Below are 19,828 nucleotides of genomic sequence, written 5' to 3' on the forward strand. Positions count from 1 at the left end.
TGCAAGGCAAACATCTCCACCAAAACGGACAAGTTCTGCCGTGGGTTTGGCTGATGGGTGGTGATCCATTGAGCTGTGCTGAGTCCATCACGCTGCATCATTCACTCCAATCTAAGTAAGAGTGACTTAACTTTTACCCAGTAAATATATATATATATATATATATATATATTCAACTGAATTGAGATAAATGAGTCCTAAAATGAGGTTTGAAAATTGATTTCAGTTGATTCCAAATTTGATTGCTACCTCCTTTACTTGTATTATTTTCATTCTCTTCTAAAACAATGCTTAGTAGCTCTTGCTATGGGCACTAATGAGAGAATATTAGCAGTAAAAATAACAAACTCTGAACAAAAATTCTGAGCAGCAAACAATCGCAAGCCATTCTGTTTTCCTTAATTGGCTAAATAAAGTTTAATAGCTGTAAGTGTTTGCTGCAATTGGGGTTTCTAAGTAGTGATTGCCCTGTGGGTTGTATCAGCTTCCACTTATTAGGAGAGTGTAACTGTTTAAAGGAGATTGGGTTTTGCATCTGCATTTAGTTTGCCTGGATGATTCTGTAAAGACCTTTGTGTGTGTGGTTGGAGTAAAACCTCCCTAAGTATAATTAAACACTAAAGCATAACAAACAAAGGGGTCTTTTAAGGACAGAAGAATCAGCTCCTCAGGACTGGTTTATTAACCTGGCACAGTTTACTCCGGTAAAGCCTTCTAAAATATATTGGGAGAGCTTACCAGAAATATATTAGCAAAGACACAAGCATAGCTGCCATTCCTAGCTCAACACAAATCTCTGTGCAACTGCCACAGAAAATAAAAGAGTGATGCAACTCTCCAAATAAACCAAAGAGGTATGAAGGACTATACAGAAGCTTTCAAATACAACCTTCTCCAAGCTCTTTGGCTGAATTGTCCTATTACAGCAAAATACATTACATAAGCACCCTTCTCTATTATTTAATCTTTCTTGGTATGCAATGAGCATATTTGATACAAACTTATCCAATTTTCTGTTTGAGTATCTCAGCTTCTTATCTTATATATCCTGTCTACTCGGTACCTTTCCAAAGGTGGCTGAATTTACTTTATCCTTGGCACCTGGGTTGCAGTTTTCGATATACATTTCGTATAGTAGCCAGCGGGGTACCGTGCATCCTTCACACAAAAAGAAATTGTCAGCTATCCTTTAAAACAAACAAACAAACAAAAAATAATCAGTTTGTGTCAGAATTAGAAAACAGAGTTGTTAATGTGAAATTTTAATAGCTAATTGGGTTTAGAGTGAACTCCGTAGAAGTTACTATAAGGAAAGTTCTACTTTCCTTTTTATTTTTTTTCTTCCCAACATGTAAGAGCACTCATGTGAGATTCTGTTAAGAAATTAACTGGATCTCATGGTTTTTAATAAAGAAATACAACTTAGTGGTACCAATCTAACGTTAAAACCAATATGCAAGACATTAACATCTCTCTAATAGGACACAATTTTTATCTTCTAATTACAAAGGTCTCTGCTGTACCAAAGACAGTGAGTCTTTTTTTCTTCTAAAATGTCCAGGATGATGTTTTGGGATGGAGAATGCACAAATGATGAAGGACCAAATTATTTTCTCATATAACCTCACTGATTTTAGCACAAGTTTAGCAACAGTATGGATTCTTAAGTTATATTTACTATGTATGAGGACCGACAGTGCCTAAACTGTTCTCAGTGTTTAAGTACTTACCCTTTGGCCAAACCCCTTGCTCATCCTACCTGTTGGAGTGGTCATAGTCAAGTCAACACATCTATTTGCATGAGTGAGATAAAGAAGATGTGAGCTTAGTTACTTCTGAGCCTAAGTTATTACCTTCACCAGAATAAAGACCTTTAGCTATGAGATAGTGGCAATGGTTTCGATGTCAGAAGCTTCCCCAGTGCAAATACAGAGGCAAAGCTGGAGCAGAGAAGCAGAGAGGGGATTACTTTTCAAAGCATGACACGCCAATCGTACAGCCGTGTTTTCTCACCATGACTCCACTTCTGTTATGCCCGACGATTTACACATATTTAATTGTTTTATCTGATGAATGCTGGTGCAGCACAGTGCCAGTTGCTCATTGTGTCTTTACCAACCATCGGGTCGGCTCAGAGCACGGACTTCTCCCAGTTGCCCAGCGAGATATCCAGTTCAGGCTTTAATTTGGTGTTACCCACAGCACTAACAGCCTGCTTTCAGGCTCTGCAGTGTTTGTCTTTCTCTGTTAGCTTTATGGGTGGTAGATAATGGACGAGGCCTTCAGTGAAAGAGCTTGCTAGAACAGAGGCCGCCCGATGATGGGGAGCAAGGACATGATCACCTTGCAGCCCGCCCATGGGGTATTTCCCTCCGTGGGGCCAAATGGTGAATGAAACTTATTACAGGTAAGAGTCCTGACGGAGCGCTGCCTGCCAGCAGACAGGAATACTTGTTTGGTCTAGGACAGCCATCTCAAAACCCTTCATAATTGAGCAGTCCCAGAGGAGATTAAACCGAAGTCCAAATTCATCCTTAATATAACACCACAAGCGTCGCTGGATGTGCAGCAGAAATTAATTCATGCTTCAGTTACTGATTTCTGCCAATAGGTTTGCTTCAGCACTTAACCATTTACTGACAAAATATTGGGGAATTTTGTTTCATGAATTTTTTGTCTATTAAACTGTTTAAAACTGTATTAAGCTGCCTTTCTCAAACAACAAATCAAACACATTCTCGTTTCTCAAACACATAATACAAAAGCACTTCATATCAGAGAAAAAAAAAAGTCTACAAAGAAAAGAGTGTTGTGCTTGTCTTTGAGCATTGTGCTTGTCTTCTTACCCACTAGACCCAAGGTTCTCAAAACCTGGGTGTTTGTGGCATGCATCAAAACAAAACTGGTAAGAAAATCAGAAAGAGCAAAAGGGAAGGGAGAGGTAAGGGAGGACAATGGAGAGTTAAAGAATCACGTAGGGAAAAACCTCCTCCATTTATCTACTGTTTTCTATCCACATTTTCATTTCTATCTTTCCATTAGGATCATTATGTGTTCAGTTCTCCAGGTTTTCTGGGGTCTGCCACCTATTACACGTGCAGCTTTTGTAGCCAGCCCATCACGTGGGGTAGCAAGTCTGCTGTTAAACCACTTCTCCAGCAAAAGCGTGTTCTGCTATTTTCAGTGCAGCAACAATAAAACAGGGCTAAACCTTTTAAAATTTCAAAACCTGGAAAGGTAATTGGGGTTGAATTAAAAAATAAATGAATAATGCTTATCTTTCAAAGGGTCATTTATGATTCAGTTTTATGCAGTGTCTCGAGGCCGTGGGATGCCCTGGTGGGATGCGCCTTGTTGGGGTGCGTCTACTGCAGCGAATGGGCACAATGACCCTGATGTTCAGATTTTGCTGAGAGAGGAGGGATAGAAGGACTGAGGATGAGGCGCTGTCAAGTTCAGGTTCTCTTACAGGTGTTGCTGTTGCTTCACACACGGTTTCACAGAATCACAGAATCACAGAATTTCTAGGTTGGAAGAGACCTCAAGATCACCGAGTCCAACCTCTGACTAACGCTAACAGTCCCCACTAAACCATACCCCTAAGCTCTACATCTAAACGTCTTTTAAAGACCTCCAGGGATGGTGACTCCACCACTTCCCTGGGCAGCCTGTTCCAATGTTTCAATACTCTTTGCCAGCTGGATTCAGCCATGCATGGGGAAGGAAGGCCGGGAACCCTTTTCTCTCTTTCTCTGCCACATGGCTGACGGCACTTTTCGCCAAACCCAAGAAAAACCAAGGTGACAACCTCACCCCTCTGCAGCAAGCCTCCCGCAGCGTTGGGCTCAGCCGTTGCCCTCACCAGGGGACACAGCGCGGGGAGCAGGGGGGCTCCGCATCGCCCCGCCGAGGATGCTCACACCAAGGGGTGGCACGGGCGGGACAAGCGACCCCATTCCCCTGCATCAAACCACCTCCAGGCGAACCGTGGCAGGACGCAGGCTCTCAGGACGAGTTCCCTGCTGTCCTGACACCTTCGGCCTTACAAAAACCATCGCGGGCGTTATCGCCGGGCGCCCTCCGTGCCGGCGCTCCCCGGCCCCATCCCCGCCCTCCCCACGGCGCGGGCGGGGGGCACGCACCAGCGGGTGATGGAGAGGTGCAGGAGGGAGGTGGGGCTGCCCTCGGACATCCCGGCCGAGCCGTGCCGAGCCGTGCCGGGCTGTACCGAGCCGTGCCGGGCTGTACCGGGCTGTGCCGGGCCGAGCCGGGGCCGTTCGGTACCGGCCGGCGGTGGCCGCGCGCCGCGGGGCGCTTCCAGGACGGGTCCCGAGCGCAGGGCGGAGGCGCCTCGGGACCGGGCGGGGAGGGGGGGGGTGTTGGGTCCCTTTCCCTTTCCCTTTCCCTTTCCCTTTCCCTTTCCCTTTCCCTTTCCCTTTCCCTTTCCCTTTCCCTTTCCCTTTCCCTTTCCCTTTCCCTTTCCCTTTCCCTTTCCCTTTCCCTTTCCCTTTCCCTTTCCCTTTCCCTTTCCCTTTCCCTTTCCCTTTCCCCTCTTTTCTTCCTTTTGTCGTTTGTCTTTTCTTTTTCCTTTTTTTCTTTTACATTTTTTTTATTTTCTTTTTCCTTTTTCCTTTTATCCCTTTTGATTTTCCCCTTCCTTCCTTTCTTTCTTTCTTTCTTTCTTTCTTTCTTTCTTTCTTTCTTTCTTTCTTTCTTTCTTTCTTTCTTTCTTTCTTTCTTTCTTTCTTTCTTTCTTTCTTTCTTTCTTTCTTTCTTTCTTTCTTTCTTTCTTTCTTTCTTTCTTTCTCTCTCTCTCTCTCTCTCTCTCTCTCTTTCTCTCTTTCTCTCTTTCTCTTTCTCTTTCTTTCTCTCTTTCTTTCTCCCTTTCTTTCTCTCTTTCTCTCTCTTTCTCTCTCTCTTTCTCTCTTTCTCTCTTTCTCTCTCTTTCTCTCTTTCTCTCTCCCTTCCTTCCTTCCTTCCTTCCTTCCTTCCTTCCTTCCTTCCTTCCTTCCTTCCTTCCTTCCTTCCTTCCTTCCTTCCTTCCTTCCTTCCTTCCTTCCTTCCTTCCTTCCTTCCTTCCTTCCTTCCCTTCTTTCTTTTCTCCTCTTTTCTTATTTTTCCTCTTTTTATTTCTTCTCTCTCTCTTTTTTTTTCCCCTTTTTGTTTTATGTTCCCACCAGCAGCAGAACAATACCCACCACCTTACCACAGTCAACATCAGGGCACCGAGTACCATCCCTCTCGAGCAGGGGCTCGCAGTGGCCTCACTCCCACACCCAGGTTACACCAGGGCACAAGCCCAGGTTTGGGTTGGGGCTGCTCACTGTGACCTGAAGCCTGGGTGCAAACGCTGCCACAGTGCAGCCGGTCCTGGCACTGAGTCGTGCATGGCCATGTAGGGGCTTTATAGGAATTACAGGTAGGAGAATAAATTGTATGTAAATCAGGAGGCACAAGCATGCTGGAGAGAGGTATAAATGAACAATTACACAGCAGCGCATTTGAATAACACAAGCACTGCTTTAATAGGTTTTGCACGCATTTAAAACATTATTTTCAGAGTTTTACACAAGGCTGATCCCATCATTGTTTAATTTCTCTTTGATATAGATAGATGAAAAGGCTGTCTGCTCTACTGAAACCCTGTAAGCACTTTTCCATTGCAAGCATCCATTATGCAAAATGAGCTTTACTACCATGTGGCTGACAAAAATAAATTATGCATGGCTGGAGCATCTAAAAGCTTCCTCAGTGGATGGGATTGCGTTACATCAGAGTTGAGCTTCTCAGAAACTCCCATGGCTGCCTCATGTTAATTAGCTGCTGAAGCCCAGGTATGACACAGACAGGCTTGCTTGCTTTGTTATGACAAGGCAACCAAAGCCAACACGCCGGTAGAAAGCTGTATTAAAATTGGAGGGGGACAGGGAACCAGAAAAAGGAAATGTACAGTGGAAGGCTGCTGGTTTCCTGGTCCCTCTATGAGGCTCGCATTTAAGGAGCAGTGCACACAGATGTCATGTATAATACATGTTGGTTTTAATCTGTAAAGCCTTGCGCTGTGCTGAGAACCCCATGGGAAGAGGCTGCTCGCTCGTCAGGCCCTGAACCAAAGCCTTGGAAACTCTGCCTGCCCACACTGTGGGTATGCACACCGCAGCCAGCACAATCTGTCATCAATAAACCCACTCAATCGCCTATTGTGGGAGCTTTGCTCACTTCTTGGTTGTTGATTCTGTACCCGCAGCATACCTTGGTGGCTGGTGAGCGCAGTGCTGCCCCAGTGAGATGTCTCCCTGCTGATTCAGGCGTGCCACCCCACGCTGCCCTGACTGCCAGGCTATGTGCCTGAGGAAGACGCTCTCATCTCCAGCTGCCAACAGCTGGCTTGGTTGCATTTTTCCATCAATCCCAGCCGTGGTTCTCAAGGTCTGCAGCCAACAACTGACTTTCTGCGCCCGCCCAAAAACACTACAACATTTGTGATGCTCCGTGGCCCCCCAAGATGCCTTAACAGCAAAAACATTTACAGCTTATCTCAACCCAAAAAATTATAAACAATTTCCATAGTGACAGACTGAAAGCAAGGGCAGCCACACATCATAAAATCCCTGGACAACACCTATTACTCAGAACTAAGTTTTGAGGAAACAAAGCAAATGCTGCACAAAGAAACCGTCCAATTACTGTCCATGGCTTAAGATGTACAAAGAAGTAGGTCATGGATTTTTCCCTGCCCAATTGCCAGATCACAATAACGAGATAAATGGACATGTCCTGTTCAGATCTCTACACTCCGTCATTATTTGATTGAAGTATTTCCAGTTTTTCAGATAATGTCTCCTTAACCTTTCAATTAAATCCAATCCTTTTCAGAGGAGAAAAAAAAAATAATAAGAATCTGATTTTAAATACCAAGCTGCTAGTAAAATTTGTTTGAAAACCTGAAATCTGTTTCTTCATTTAATGCAGTCAGAAAGGACTGGGTGGATGTACACTAGGTCAAACTGTGGCAAGCCTTTATTCTTGTATAAGCTGTAAGCTGCACGGCTGTTTATTGCTGCCATGGACATCCTCCTTGTGTAAAATGAAAGAGAAATTAATGAACACGCACTTCGACTGAATAAAATTTTGACCTAAAATTAAGACCGTGGTTGGACTGATTAAAAAGCATGCTAAAGAAGCTCCTTTCCTCTGACCTTCACCTGTAACTAGGATAAATTTGAATCAAACCTTGAGGTAAACCAGAAATCTCTAAAATGTTGTAATGTGTGTCATTAGCACAAAGTTTCCTCTGCAGATTACTCTCCTCCCAAGCCTCTCTGTATTCAAGAGGGGATTTGGATACCCTTTGAGTTATTCTTTGCTGTAGAGATATATGGCACATACAAGAGCCGTTGTTGGACACAGCTGTCTTGTAAAGGAACATTAAAATGCTAACATCTCTCAAATACGTAAAATATTTTAAACAAGCACCTTGTAAGATTTTTAAATACATAAGCTAAAAAATATATAAAACATGGTCATAAAAGAAAGTAAATCCACTATTGCTTCCACCATTACCAGCAGCAGTGGAAATATTTAACTATAATAAATTGCATGTTCCCTTACAGCTGAAAACTCCATTATGGGATTTATTTCATTCATTCTTCTCCAGAAATAAATTGTCAACTGAAGTTGAAAATTAAAAACAAAAACAAATTTATCTACACCACCAACCAAATCAAGGCCCTGGAGCAATGTACTATAAAATTATTGATATGAAAAGCTAAAACAATTTAGTCAGTGTTGGAGTACGAGTCTTGGTGGAAAAAGGTAAATATTATGCTTTGAGAAATCAATCACTACTTTTTTTTTTTTCTTTTTGTATTTCTATTAGGTGACCCACCAGGGACAAAATGGCATCTGTGTAAAGATTTATCGATTTTTCCTTCCTTTGAGGTCTGAATAATCCCAGTGACCTGGTATTAGCTCAATCCTACCAGTTTGCTGTGGACAGGGATCTTCAGAGAAGTAGCTACGTTTCAAACTTTAATTTAAAATAAATCAACACGGCAGCATTTAGAAAATACAAAGGGCTGTGTCTGGTTGTGTCAAGGCATGAAGCAGTGGCAAAAACAAAACAGAATTACAATCACTTTCTCCTTTAATATTATGCTTTGACATTACAGAAGATCCTGGGTCCTTCACCAGCCACCCACTTACACATGAATGCAAGGAGGAAGAAGAAGGCCTCACTCCCAGCTGCCTACAGCAAGGGAACAATTTGGGCATGAACACCCAGTTCAGCAAAGCGTGTCACCGTGTGCATAAGACCGCTTCATTTCGGCAAAGCATTCAAGAATATGCTTAACTTTAAATATGTACTTAGCTGAATTGTTTTGCTGAGTGGGGATTGATGGCTGAATTAAGGCATTAAACTTTAATGACAGAGCTGGGAACACAGCATAGTATGTAAATGGGGATTTGTCGGGACTAGAACAAACTGATTCAAATAATGCAATCATTATATGATTAAGATCTCTTAAAAGATGTGAAGCCATTGGAAAGGTTTAGGGTCTGCTGACTTGCAATGGGTGACAACCATCTCAGTCACTCCACTCCTCGCACCATCTCAACTCACCTGCTTTTAGAGTGTCTGGTGGGGAGGCCGGGTGGGAATCTCTTCCACACAGTAGCTGAAACACAAATCTGTTGGTACAACTTCAATCCTAGGTGTTGCCCAGGGCAGCCCTGCAGTGTTGGTTTCTGATCACCTCTTGAGTAGGATGAAGGAAGGTACCATGATAGCATTTCCAGGTGTCTCCACATTCCTCAGCATCACTGACTTCCAGCTGCTTTTGGTACTGCCACCAGTAGTGCTAGGGTCAACCTGAGCATCTCTTCCTCTCATCCTGTGAGGCTCTGGTGTGAAAGCCTTGAGGGCTCTGCCAGTCATCCTTCACACTACCTGTGCACCCAGTGCCTCTAGGAGGGTGACCATGGAGCCACAGGCTGTGGTTTCCACTGTGTGCGGCTGACACCCGCTCTTTGTATTTCTCTCTTTCTAGATCCACTCGGGGCAGCCAAACCATTCGCCCAGTGACTCACGAAGAAGGAGATAGGGATGAAAGCTAACTGCCTGTCTGTCCAGAAGTGGCTGAGGTAATGCTTGCCGGTGAAAGCCACTGGTTCATTTCTGCTTGGCAGAAGATGCAGCGTTTGCTCCTCCAAGTCTAGCAGTATTTTATTGTGCTTCCCTCTTTCATTGTTTTTGTGATTTTTGTCATGTGTTTTCTATATCTCGGATATATCCGGAGTTACCTTTCCATTAACAACCTATTTGACAGCTGTGCTATAAGCCGTTAAATTATTGTGTTGGTTTTGCATGTTACAATAAGTTGAACAGAAATATTTTATTATTTTTTTTTCTTTACAGTAAAAGCAGTGTTAAGCCATTCAGTGAAGTTGGTCAATCTCAGAGGCTGGTGGATGTACCAGCAGCTCTGACATTAGCTTCTGTGCCTGATTCTCAGATGACCTGCAAGAGATCTTTGGCTATGTTTGTGCGCCAGAGATGTTTGCACAGTGAATCAATTAGTTTCAGAGGAAGGAATGAGATCAGGGGCATGCTCGGGGTAAGAGAGAAAACATCTCCCCCCCACACCAGAGTAAATACTCAACTTTACTGTGAAGAGAGGCGCTCCAAAGTCAAGTATGTTCCTCAGATTAGAAGCCACCTAAAAACTCATGGCAAGAATGTTGGGCAACTTGTACAAACTAGAGCAAAAATAGAGCTTACAACTTGTACAAACTAGAGCTTACTTACCATGTGGGCTTCTGATCTCAAGCATCTGAACATCACAGTAAATACTCATTTTTGTTTATGTGGTACATCTTTTGTTTTGAAAAAACATACATATCTTCTGTTATATGGGAGTATGGCATGCTGGAAAGCCCTAGTATCATTTTGATACTAGAGGAACCATTTTGAATTACTATCTTTGGTAGGGTTTTTGTATGTGTGTGTGTATTTGTTTTGTACAACAGTGGGAAAAATTAAATTAAAAATGACAGATAAAAATATTTCATTTAAATAGCTAGATTAAGCAGTGGTTTTCTTGAAAGTGTTTGTTGAAAGCTTCAATATAGTAAGTTTGACATAATTAAATGACGATGCAGTTAACAGTTAATCTCCTCTGAGAATGACTTTTATTATAACAAATAAAAATCCTGCCTCAATTGTTCTTTGAATGTAAACCATGTATTACATGACTGATGTAGCTTCCTCTTCTCACCAGTTGAATTTCTTAGACCAAAGTGGCACATCAAAGAAATGTTTTACACATTTGGTGTCAGAAGTGATATGATTCCAACTAGAACTGCATACAGTTGTATAACTGTTCTCCAAATTTGTAAGCCTTATATTCCTATTATTCTTTAACAAACCTTGTTTCATCCTTAAGACTACAAAATAAAAGTGGAGATGGCACGAGTTATGACATTTTCACTTAATACTTGTACCTAAGACCCACAGTATATTCTAGAGAGAGGGAAAATACCATAACAAACTCAATAAGCATTACGACTTAACCACCACAGGAATAACAAAAACCTAAAAGCTCCAGGATCTGACAAGATCAGATCTACCAGGACCCTGTTTTGAGCAGGTGGTGGATTTGGCTCCTCCAGGTATCGCTTGCAGCTTAAATAGTTCCAGTCCTCTGTGATTGCTGCACGGTCTCTTTCTTTATCGCCCTAAGCATTTGTGATTTGTCTATCTGGCTTTTGTTCAAGTAAGTAGCACACTCCTTTATACTCAAACAAGTATCATAAGGCAAACAAGTAGAATGCTCCTTCATAATGCTACAGAGCACTGTAAAGATATAACCCCAACAAGCTTTATAAAGCGAATTAGTATCTTTTTCATAGGCTATCTGATGCTGCTAGAACAAATATTGCTATTGGGAGGCCCCACACATTGTTTCAGATCCTAAAAAAGCAGCAAAAACCAAGCCAAATACAAGACAGGGACAATTGCTCTGGTAGATGAGGGTATATTTCTTTTCCCAGTATAGTTCGTTAGGTTAGTCTGATACAGATTAGGATGAAAAAAGGCCATTTACATAAATTTGTACTGTATATTTCCATTGAATAAATTACAAAATCAAGCTTTGTGAAACATTTGGTGCAAAATCCTCCTTTGACCAGCTCGAGTGTTTATACTCTCCAGCTTTTTCTGCAGCTCTGCACTGACATGAAGGATCTCCGAGGGGCTTTGCAGAGTGAACAGATGTGTTGGGACTCTGGGCCAGTCGACATCCTTGATTTACGGTCCTGATTTGTGATCCTGATCTTGAACTCTAGCTGTTCTCTAACTGAATCTCTAGCTGTTCCTGACACTCACAAATACATTCCTTATTGCTAAGCATTCCTCAGATGGCTTGCATAAAACATTTCAACCACTGCAAACTTCTTATTTCAACTGTGTGCTATTTGTAACATGACCGGCCCTCCGGTTAGTACTATTGGAGCTGTGCATGAGCAAGGACCAGGGCTGAGTGAATACATACCCTAAATGTCCATTTGCATTCAAAAGGGACTTTTTATTTAGCTGTGGTTCTAAGACTTTCATATTTATTTTCTATGAATATGTGATCATTTGAGCTTTACAAGCTTAATAGTTGTTTGTGAGAATTCCCTTGTGACTTACTCATGAGAAGCAAACATTTAATTCCAATGTTCGGTCACTAAAAGGCACTTCAAAATTTTCAATTGACTTTGGTTAGATTAGTTATTCAAATAAAATGTTATGATCCGTGCAGATAAAGCAAAGCACAGGTTGGCAATATTACAGTCCATGGGACAATTAATATTAATATTCTCCTTGTTACTTTGAAAAACTGTATCAATGTAGATCAAAAAGTGTATAGGCTATAAATTAAAGTTACTTGATTTATTGCAGAAGATACACTCCCAGCTGAAATTTTCAAAGTGTATTGCAAAATTAATAAATTAAATGATTTGCAGACCTGTTTATTCACTGAAATCATTCATTCACAATTTTGTAACCAGCATATTTCAGACAAAAACTGCAGCTCTTCAAATGATTCAAGGCAAAATTTGACAAAGAAAATCCTCTGGTGAGATCAGCCTGTGTGAGCTAGAGATGCAGGATATGGTTGCTTGGTTACTAAGTAGGAGTCCACCTGGAGAGCACAATGCCTTTGCGCTTCATGCTATGGAGATGGTCTTTGCGCTTTTATTTTGAATAGCATCACTGCTGAATGTTAACATCTGAAACGTGGATCTGGGCAACCTGAACGAACAGTCATCGGTCTCGCATCTGCAGCCGGTGGTAGGTAGGGTGCCCTTCCTTCCTGCACAGAAGGTAGAGCTACGGAAAAAATAACAGACACAAAATTATTTTTAAAAGCATTTAAGAGAAGCTACCTCATACGTTATTCTCTCACATGTGCTCCACCGCCCTCAAACAGACAATTCACAGTGCTTTAGTACCTTTTTATATGTTTTTAATATATCTTTGGATTTTCTTTTTTTTAATTATATACTTGCAAATACATTTTAATACACATTTTTTTATAAAATAATCTGCTTGTAGAAGTTGAAAATTATTTTCATTTGAAGCTCAGTCTTGACAGAAACAGCATGTAGCAAGTTTCTCTAATTTGCCAAAATGTGTTTATAAAATAAAATATATTTTCTACTGCCGCCTTTGAGTTCAGACCAGACTTCTTAACTTCCAGAAGCTGTGAAAATGAGAAAAAGATGAAAATGAAGATAGAAGTTAATACTATTAATAATAATAATAATAATAATAATAATAATAATAATAATAATAATAATAATAATAATAATAATAATAATAATAATAATAAACAACTCTCTGGGAATGTGAGATGGCTTCAGAACTTCTCAGTCTGCTGTATTCCTCATCCAGTCTTGAAGCATGTTTCAAACCCATAGTAATGCTTACTGTTTACCAAAAATGCAGGTTTTTCTTTTGAGAAAATAATTGACTCATGTTTGCTGAAATAAAAATGTGGAGATAAGTATTGAAGAGAAAATGCATACCACAGATTCAATTTTTTAGTCTTGTCATAGTGTGTTTTTATAGAAATATGCTTTATCTCAAGTCACTTGTAATTTACCTTTTAATGAATAAAGAAATTCAATCCATACAAAATGATTTAGTCCTGATTTGTGGATTCTCCCTCCTTGGAGGCCTTCCAAAGCCGCCTGGAGATGGGCCTGGGCAGCCTGCGCTGGGTGGCCCTGCTGGAGCAGGGCTGGGGCCTAGTGGCCTCCAGAGGGCCCTGACAGCCTCAGCCCCTCTGTGACTCTGTGATTCTGTGATTTTAAAACTTCTTAAGCTTTGAAAATTTAGAAACGTGGTAACAAATTTTTTGGATATAGTACAAGGCAAGTCATGCCTCTTCACCATTCTCATATTTGACAACTTTAACAATTTTTAAATTGCCAGTGGAGAATCCTAACCTGCTGTACAAAATAAACCCATTTTTCTAAATCTATTGTATATGAAAGAAAACCTAGTCAACATTTTAAGATTTTTTTTTTTTTAATAATTCTGAAATGTATTTGATGGATATGGAAAATGCACTGAAAAACCTCAGCTATTCAAACTTTCAAGATGAAATGATGATGTCTTTATGAAGTTCATTGCTGCATTTCATGGTAAATTGGGCAGTTACCTAAAAGCCCTCATCCATTAGTTTCCTATTATTGGGTAGCATAACCTCAAAATTAAAATTCACAAACTATATTTTCAACATTCAAAAGCTCAATTTTAGTATATCTTTAAGTTTTCAAATATTTATAATGTGTTTTCACTACTGTGTTGAAAGCAAACAGGTAGAAAATGGATTATTCCCCTTTCAACCGTGCAACAATAAATTAGTATCAGAAGTATTTTCCATCATTTGATGCCTCAGGGGCTACAGATAAAAATATTTTTTAATCAAATCTTTAATTGTTTTCTTAATTGAAGGAAATGCTAATGTATTGTTAGAAATGCAGAAAGCTTTTGTTTGAGAAGATACACAATTTTAGCTATGAGTGACGCTCAGAAAACAGCATGATTTAATTTGTGGTCACAGTCAAGTGATATATACGAATGGCTTCAGCTAATCTTATGGCACACTTTTTTTATGCTTCTGCAGCAGGCATCTTTTCTTCTTCTAATTATCATATTTCTTAGCTGCAGAACAGATTTAAGATGCTGGAATTATTTTATCATCCACTCCACTTATATGCAGTAGTGCATTTGAGGATACAAGTAGTTTAGAAACTTCTTCATAAACTGAAGTAAGTCTCATGGTAAATACTTTATTTAGTCTCATGGTAATACTTTATACATGGTCACTTCTTAACACACTCTAGAAATTTCAAAGCATCTTCTTTTCAATGGTTGCTTCTTAATGGGAGGTTTCCATTACAATTATGGCCAAAGTCGATGTAAAAATGAAACCTGACCAAGTGAAAATAATAAATAAATAATACGTAGAGTTGATCTCACTTCAGTATTACTTGTCTATGAAACACCTGTTGCATATCTAAGCCCTAGATGTTGTTTTCCATGCAGTTCACATTTACCCTTGTCAAATGTGAAGGATCTCCAGCTGTAATCTGACTCCATACTGGAACAAGATCTGGGGGAAAATGTATCAGCATCCCCTTATTTTCTTCCTCTCTGTGTGGGGAGGATGAGCAGGCAAAAAACGGCAAGGAGTGGTGCACCCCAGCAGCTGAACAGCTCAGGGACCACGATGTCCCTTCCAGGTGAGCCTCAGCTGCTCTGGACAAAGTGAATGTTCTCAGCATTTTCTCCCCTGACCCTTGGCTCACTCTGATGGGTTCTTTCATTTTAATGTTAATTGGAGGCCATGGTGAAGGGGGATCTTCACTCCACTTTTTCTGAAGTAATCTCCCACCTCTGGAACCCTCAACCTTTGGGTGGATGAGGGTTTGGAGCCTTGAATGGATCCAAATGGACGGAATGGATCCTTGCCAATGGTTTGAGTGGGTCCTTGCCATTTCTTTTTCCTCTTCCCCATTCCATCTTGGAAGGTGAAGCTTCCTTTCCTGTAGGTTGCTGAAGCCTGGCTGGAAATGTCCAGGAGCCTCCAGTTCTGCCAAGAAACTCCCATGAAAAGGCAGTCCCAACTGATCAAGGCACTGAAACATCACGGTACACCATACCAGCAGCCATCGGCAAATCTTTGTAGTGTTCTGCCTTGCACATCAGCTCCTTCACTGGGTTAAATGTGTGCCAACAATGGTCTGAGTAACATCATATTTTAGCAGGTAAAAAATTAAGGCCTATCTACAGATTTCATTTTAAGTGAGCAATTTAATGTTGTCTTAGATCTACATAAAAAGAGAAGTCTTTTTGTTTGTTTGTTTTGTTTTGTTTTAGTCTTGTGATTAATTATTATTGAAATTCTAACTTTCTTTGGGCCAAATTCTACTTTGAAAACAAAATTTAATCAAGAGTTACTTTGTTTAGTATTACTCTGCAGAGGATTTATTGATTGATTCATTTTTTTTTCTTATGCAACAAATGAATGAAATAAGGGATGACTCTTAAATTAAAGAGTGGGTTATCACCTTCAGGGAGAAAGCAAAGGAATTAGGAAGAACTTCAAATAAGGGATGGACAAACACATTTATGACAGAGGGGTTAGTGTTCACTGTCTGCTAGTTTGAAAGAAAGAAAGATCCTGTGTGTGACAAAGCTTTTTCAGTCTCCCAAAGCCCAATTTGTCAGCTATTAGTGCATGCTAAAAAACCTTAGCCCTTTGATAAAAGGGTGGGAAAGAAGCTATGAATGGTTAATCCTGAAGTAATTTTTCATTATTAGTATTTTTTTTATTTATAGCATTTAATAGTATTAAATGTGGTATTTTGCCCTGTCTTTGTTGGGTAGGTGGCTGCTTGTGTTCTGCCAGTTAATCCTGTTCTTTTGTGCATTTTAATTATAAAACAGCTAATACTGTGGGTGACTGCTCCTAATAAATTAAAAATATCTGGATAAATAGAGAGGTGGTGTTGTCTATTAGGTGCAATATCCGGGTTTGGGTGAAAACAGGAAAGTCTGCTCGAACTCCTAGAGCAGAAAGACTTTCCTGCAGTTCAATGTGAGTGGAAAGAACATGATGTCAGCTCTAGCAGATAGGCCTGAATTATAAGGACATGGGAAGTTTTGTTCAGGGGCAGAGATAGCATGCAAAGCTTCATATTTAGTCTGTTTGGTCCTCATAAATACTGCCGTTAATTCTACGTGTGACAATGCAAAGCATTTTGCAGGCTGGCGAGAATTTACATTTCCAGCTCAGTGTGGTCAAAGCACAGGCTTAGAGAAGAACAACCTATTTGTGCATTTCCCCAAAAGCGATGGTTCATGTGCCTCTGAAGCAGAAGGGCCAAAATGCCTAAGCTGTGGCCAGATTCAATGCTTGCCTCAGCAGCGCTGCTGCTAGTCATACTGCAAAGTCACTGTGGGTTTTGATCCCCACTGTTTGCACCAACTTCTGATACTCTGAAACAGAAGGGACTTGCCTTGGTTTTTTAATCAGGCTCTTGCATTTGTCCTTTTGTTGTATGTAGGACTCAGCAGCTCTCGGAAGCAGATTTGAGCCAGTCTTTCTGGATGAAGTCTCTGCAAAATTTGGATCGCTTCACGTAGGAGCCTCCATGGAAACTGGGCTCTTTTGCAAGCCTGATCATCGTTGTCTTGGCGCGACTTGATCTTTCTGCATCAGCGTAACCTTCCTCGGGACCTCTCCATTGGAGAGAGCACTGAGCTGAGGGGAAAAAAGGATCAGGACAAAATGTACTATAGTAACCCTTGTTAATGAATGAATGCATACTCATGCATACTTCAGATATCTGCTTTGATATCCAAATACAATAGAGCTATAGACCAGGCTCGGATTTTGACCTTCAGTCTATTACCACTAGGGCATTTATTCATGAATTGGTTTCTTTAGCCTTCCGTTGTTTTCCTGAGCTGAGCTGGAGCAGGGAAGAAGCCTGGTAACCCCTGCTGTGCTGGAGGAGATTGTCCCCAACCAGTGGCGATGGTGGGAGACTGGTGCATCTGAGTCCAACGTGTGGCAATGCTTCCTGCCATTCTTTCTTCATAAACAGAGCCCAAGCTTTACTAAAAAGCTTTGGCGTTGGGATAATGTTAATTTTGTCGGGAAAAGACTCATTTTCAAGGGATATATGAGGGATCTAAATAACATCCATCTCGGTCATGTAATACTATGTTTTGTAATGAAGCACAGGTTGTACAGCTGAGACTGCAACAATCGGTGGACGGAGCTACAGAGCAACGCCTTGAAAAGCCATTTCTGCTCAAGTGCAAGTGCCTATCTGCCTCTTATATCCGGCTTTATCTTTTACATTATGAAGTATATCTTTCTGCATGGTGATCAGTGTTCAAAGATTATTTGAAGGGAATGGCACTTGGTTGTGCCATTTTGTTTGCTCAAGCCTTCGGAGCTCTTGAAATGCAAAGGTTTGTTTTTCTTCTGTTTGTCTCTCTCACACAGAAATATCATAGAATCATAGAATCATAGAATCATAGAATCATAGAATATCCTGAGTTGGAAGGGACCCTTAAGGATCATCAAGTCCAACTCTTGACACCGCACAGGTCTACCCAAAAGTTCAGACCATGTGACTAAGCGCACAGTCCAATCTCTTCTTAAATTCAGTCAGGCTCGGTGCAGTGACCACTTCCCTGGGGAGCCTGTTCCAGTGTGCAACCACTCTCTCTGTGAAGAACCCCCTCCTGATGTCAAGCCTAAACTTCCCCTGCCTCAGCAGAAATATATTCTCATGCATGCATACATACACACACACATATATATATATCAAGTTGGCTGATGAAAGTTACTATTATGGAGGAATCCTTGTCCTAAGAATAGTGTCTGCAGCTACACCCAGGCTTCAGGGAACCTTTGTCAAGAAGTGCAAACTATTTTATTTTATTTATGTACATCTGAAAACTGTCCTAACACCTCTATTCTCCTTCCTGTAGCAAACAGTTTTCTTCAGATTTTAAGCGGTTACCTTTGGGCATGCCTTTTGGTGAAAACTGACTGCAGGAGGACAGGTGAGAAAAGCTTTGTTACCATACTTTAACATTACAAGTATGGATCAGAGTATCTGGGGTCTAAGTTGGAAAGGTTGCTGCCACCTGTGAGCAAACACAGCCAACACCAGGCTCTTACCTGCTTTTAGTCCACGGAGAGGTGGCTGGATGTGGGACATCTGCTGACCTCTCATCACCTGAGCCCTGCCTGGGACAATACTGGTACCAAATAACTTGAGTTTTTCATGTGGATAGGGCTGGATAGGGCATTTACTAGGCGTCTGCCTGCTTCCACCCGTTGATCCAGCTATTGCCCATACCATATGATTTATAAAGGAAAAATTATTGTCTGCTGTTCTGAGAACTGCCATTGGAGTTAGTCACCTCTGGAGGGGACATGGAGGCTTGCAGCAGCCCTGAGAGGTGTAAGTTTGGTCATTCTTCAGCATCAGGCTGAATCTGACCCTCAGTCATTGAATGCAACTGAAGTGCAAGCTGCAAAACAATCAGTTCTGGGTCTGGAAAAATTCTTCCCCAAGCAACGTTTCTGAATCATTTTGGTGTAGTACTGCCATCTTTGTTGGTTAATACAGCTTTTTTTTTTTTCCTATTTTTTTTTTTTTCAGTGAAACTGCTTTTCTTTAAGTAAAACTCAGAATTTCTCTACTTTCTTAGAGAAAAAAAAAAAAAAAAAAGTGCTGATTTGTATTTTTTCCTCATCCAAGCTTGTTTGCACACAAGATGCCAGTAATGAAGGAGCATACAAAATGCGGTTGGTGAAATTCTATCAGAGCTCGCGAGAAACAAAACAAACAAAAAACTATCCCATCCAGTAAAAATGGCTGACTGAGGCAAAAGGAAACACAGATGGAGGTAATGGGGTTTCAAAAGAGGAATTAGAGAAGATCTGAACGGAGGCTCGTAAATCCGCGGCGGTTCCACTTTGCCAAGAACTGCGGTGGGAAACCCTCATTACGGGAGGTATTTCCGTGCTGTGCTCACCCACAAGAGCCTTGCTGGGGCAGCCATGGGGAAAGCATTATCTGGTGGTGACGGCAAGACCCGGCAATCAGCATTCCTGAATCCTGTTGGACCGCGGCTGCTGACTCACGCGGCGGCCTTGAGTTAGTCACAGTGCCAGATGCTTCAACCTGACCTTGTCAAGGCGCCGCCAACAAGGAAGCAAAACACACTCACCTTGGGCAACTCTTGCAAACAGGTCTTATCCTGCCACGCTCCAGCCTCCCCCGTGCCGCTGGACAAGCAGCGTGGGGAAGGAAGAAGTTTTGGGCCATGCCAGGCTGTTTTTGGGATGGGGGGCGAAGAAAATCCTGTGGTTCAGCAGATACCGTGGTAAAGATGGGTGAGAAAGGAGGACACCGAGCCCCAGGGAGGGAGCGCCCTGAGGGGATGAAATAGCCTAATGCCACCCTGGTGCGTGAGCCAGCTCAGCCAGAGCACTTGTATTCCTCTAGATGGAAGCTGGGTTTCAGGGTTCTGCCAAAGGGGGAAGAAAATGAGTGAACCTGGCAGTGAGCTGATGAACTTCAGAGGGCTGGAAAATTTGGGGATTTTTTGGTTTTGTTCCAACAGTTTCCCACCAGCGGACAATTCAGAGTTGGGTTTTTCCTGAGGATTTCTCTGTCTAGCATCCCCAAGCCGTAGATCCCCACACATCCCTGTGGTGGCTTGGGACCAGATCTCTCT

General features: G+C 41.5%; 1 protein-coding gene across 3 annotated transcripts in view; it reads right to left on the minus strand.

The window, feature by feature from the left end:
• Positions 1-4,298, minus strand: part of RFX8 (regulatory factor X8) — a 30,619-nt gene extending 26,321 nt beyond the window's left edge. For 2 of the 3 annotated variants that reach the window (XM_027445870.3, XM_072031144.1), the window contains exons 1-2: positions 4,143-4,298; positions 1,064-1,187 (exon numbers count right to left, since the gene is read on the minus strand). In XM_027445870.3, coding sequence (XP_027301671.2) covers positions 1,064-1,187; positions 4,143-4,192 — 174 coding nt within the window. In that variant the 5' untranslated portion in view covers positions 4,193-4,298. The remainder of the gene's footprint in view (positions 1-1,063; positions 1,188-4,142) is intronic. The other variant, XM_072031151.1, reaches the window with a different exon arrangement.
• Positions 4,299-19,828: the final 15,530 nt, after the last annotated feature.

Source organism: Anas platyrhynchos, chromosome 1 (assembly GCF_047663525.1).
Source record: "Anas platyrhynchos isolate ZD024472 breed Pekin duck chromosome 1, IASCAAS_PekinDuck_T2T, whole genome shotgun sequence".
NCBI lineage: Eukaryota > Metazoa > Chordata > Aves > Anseriformes > Anatidae > Anas > Anas platyrhynchos.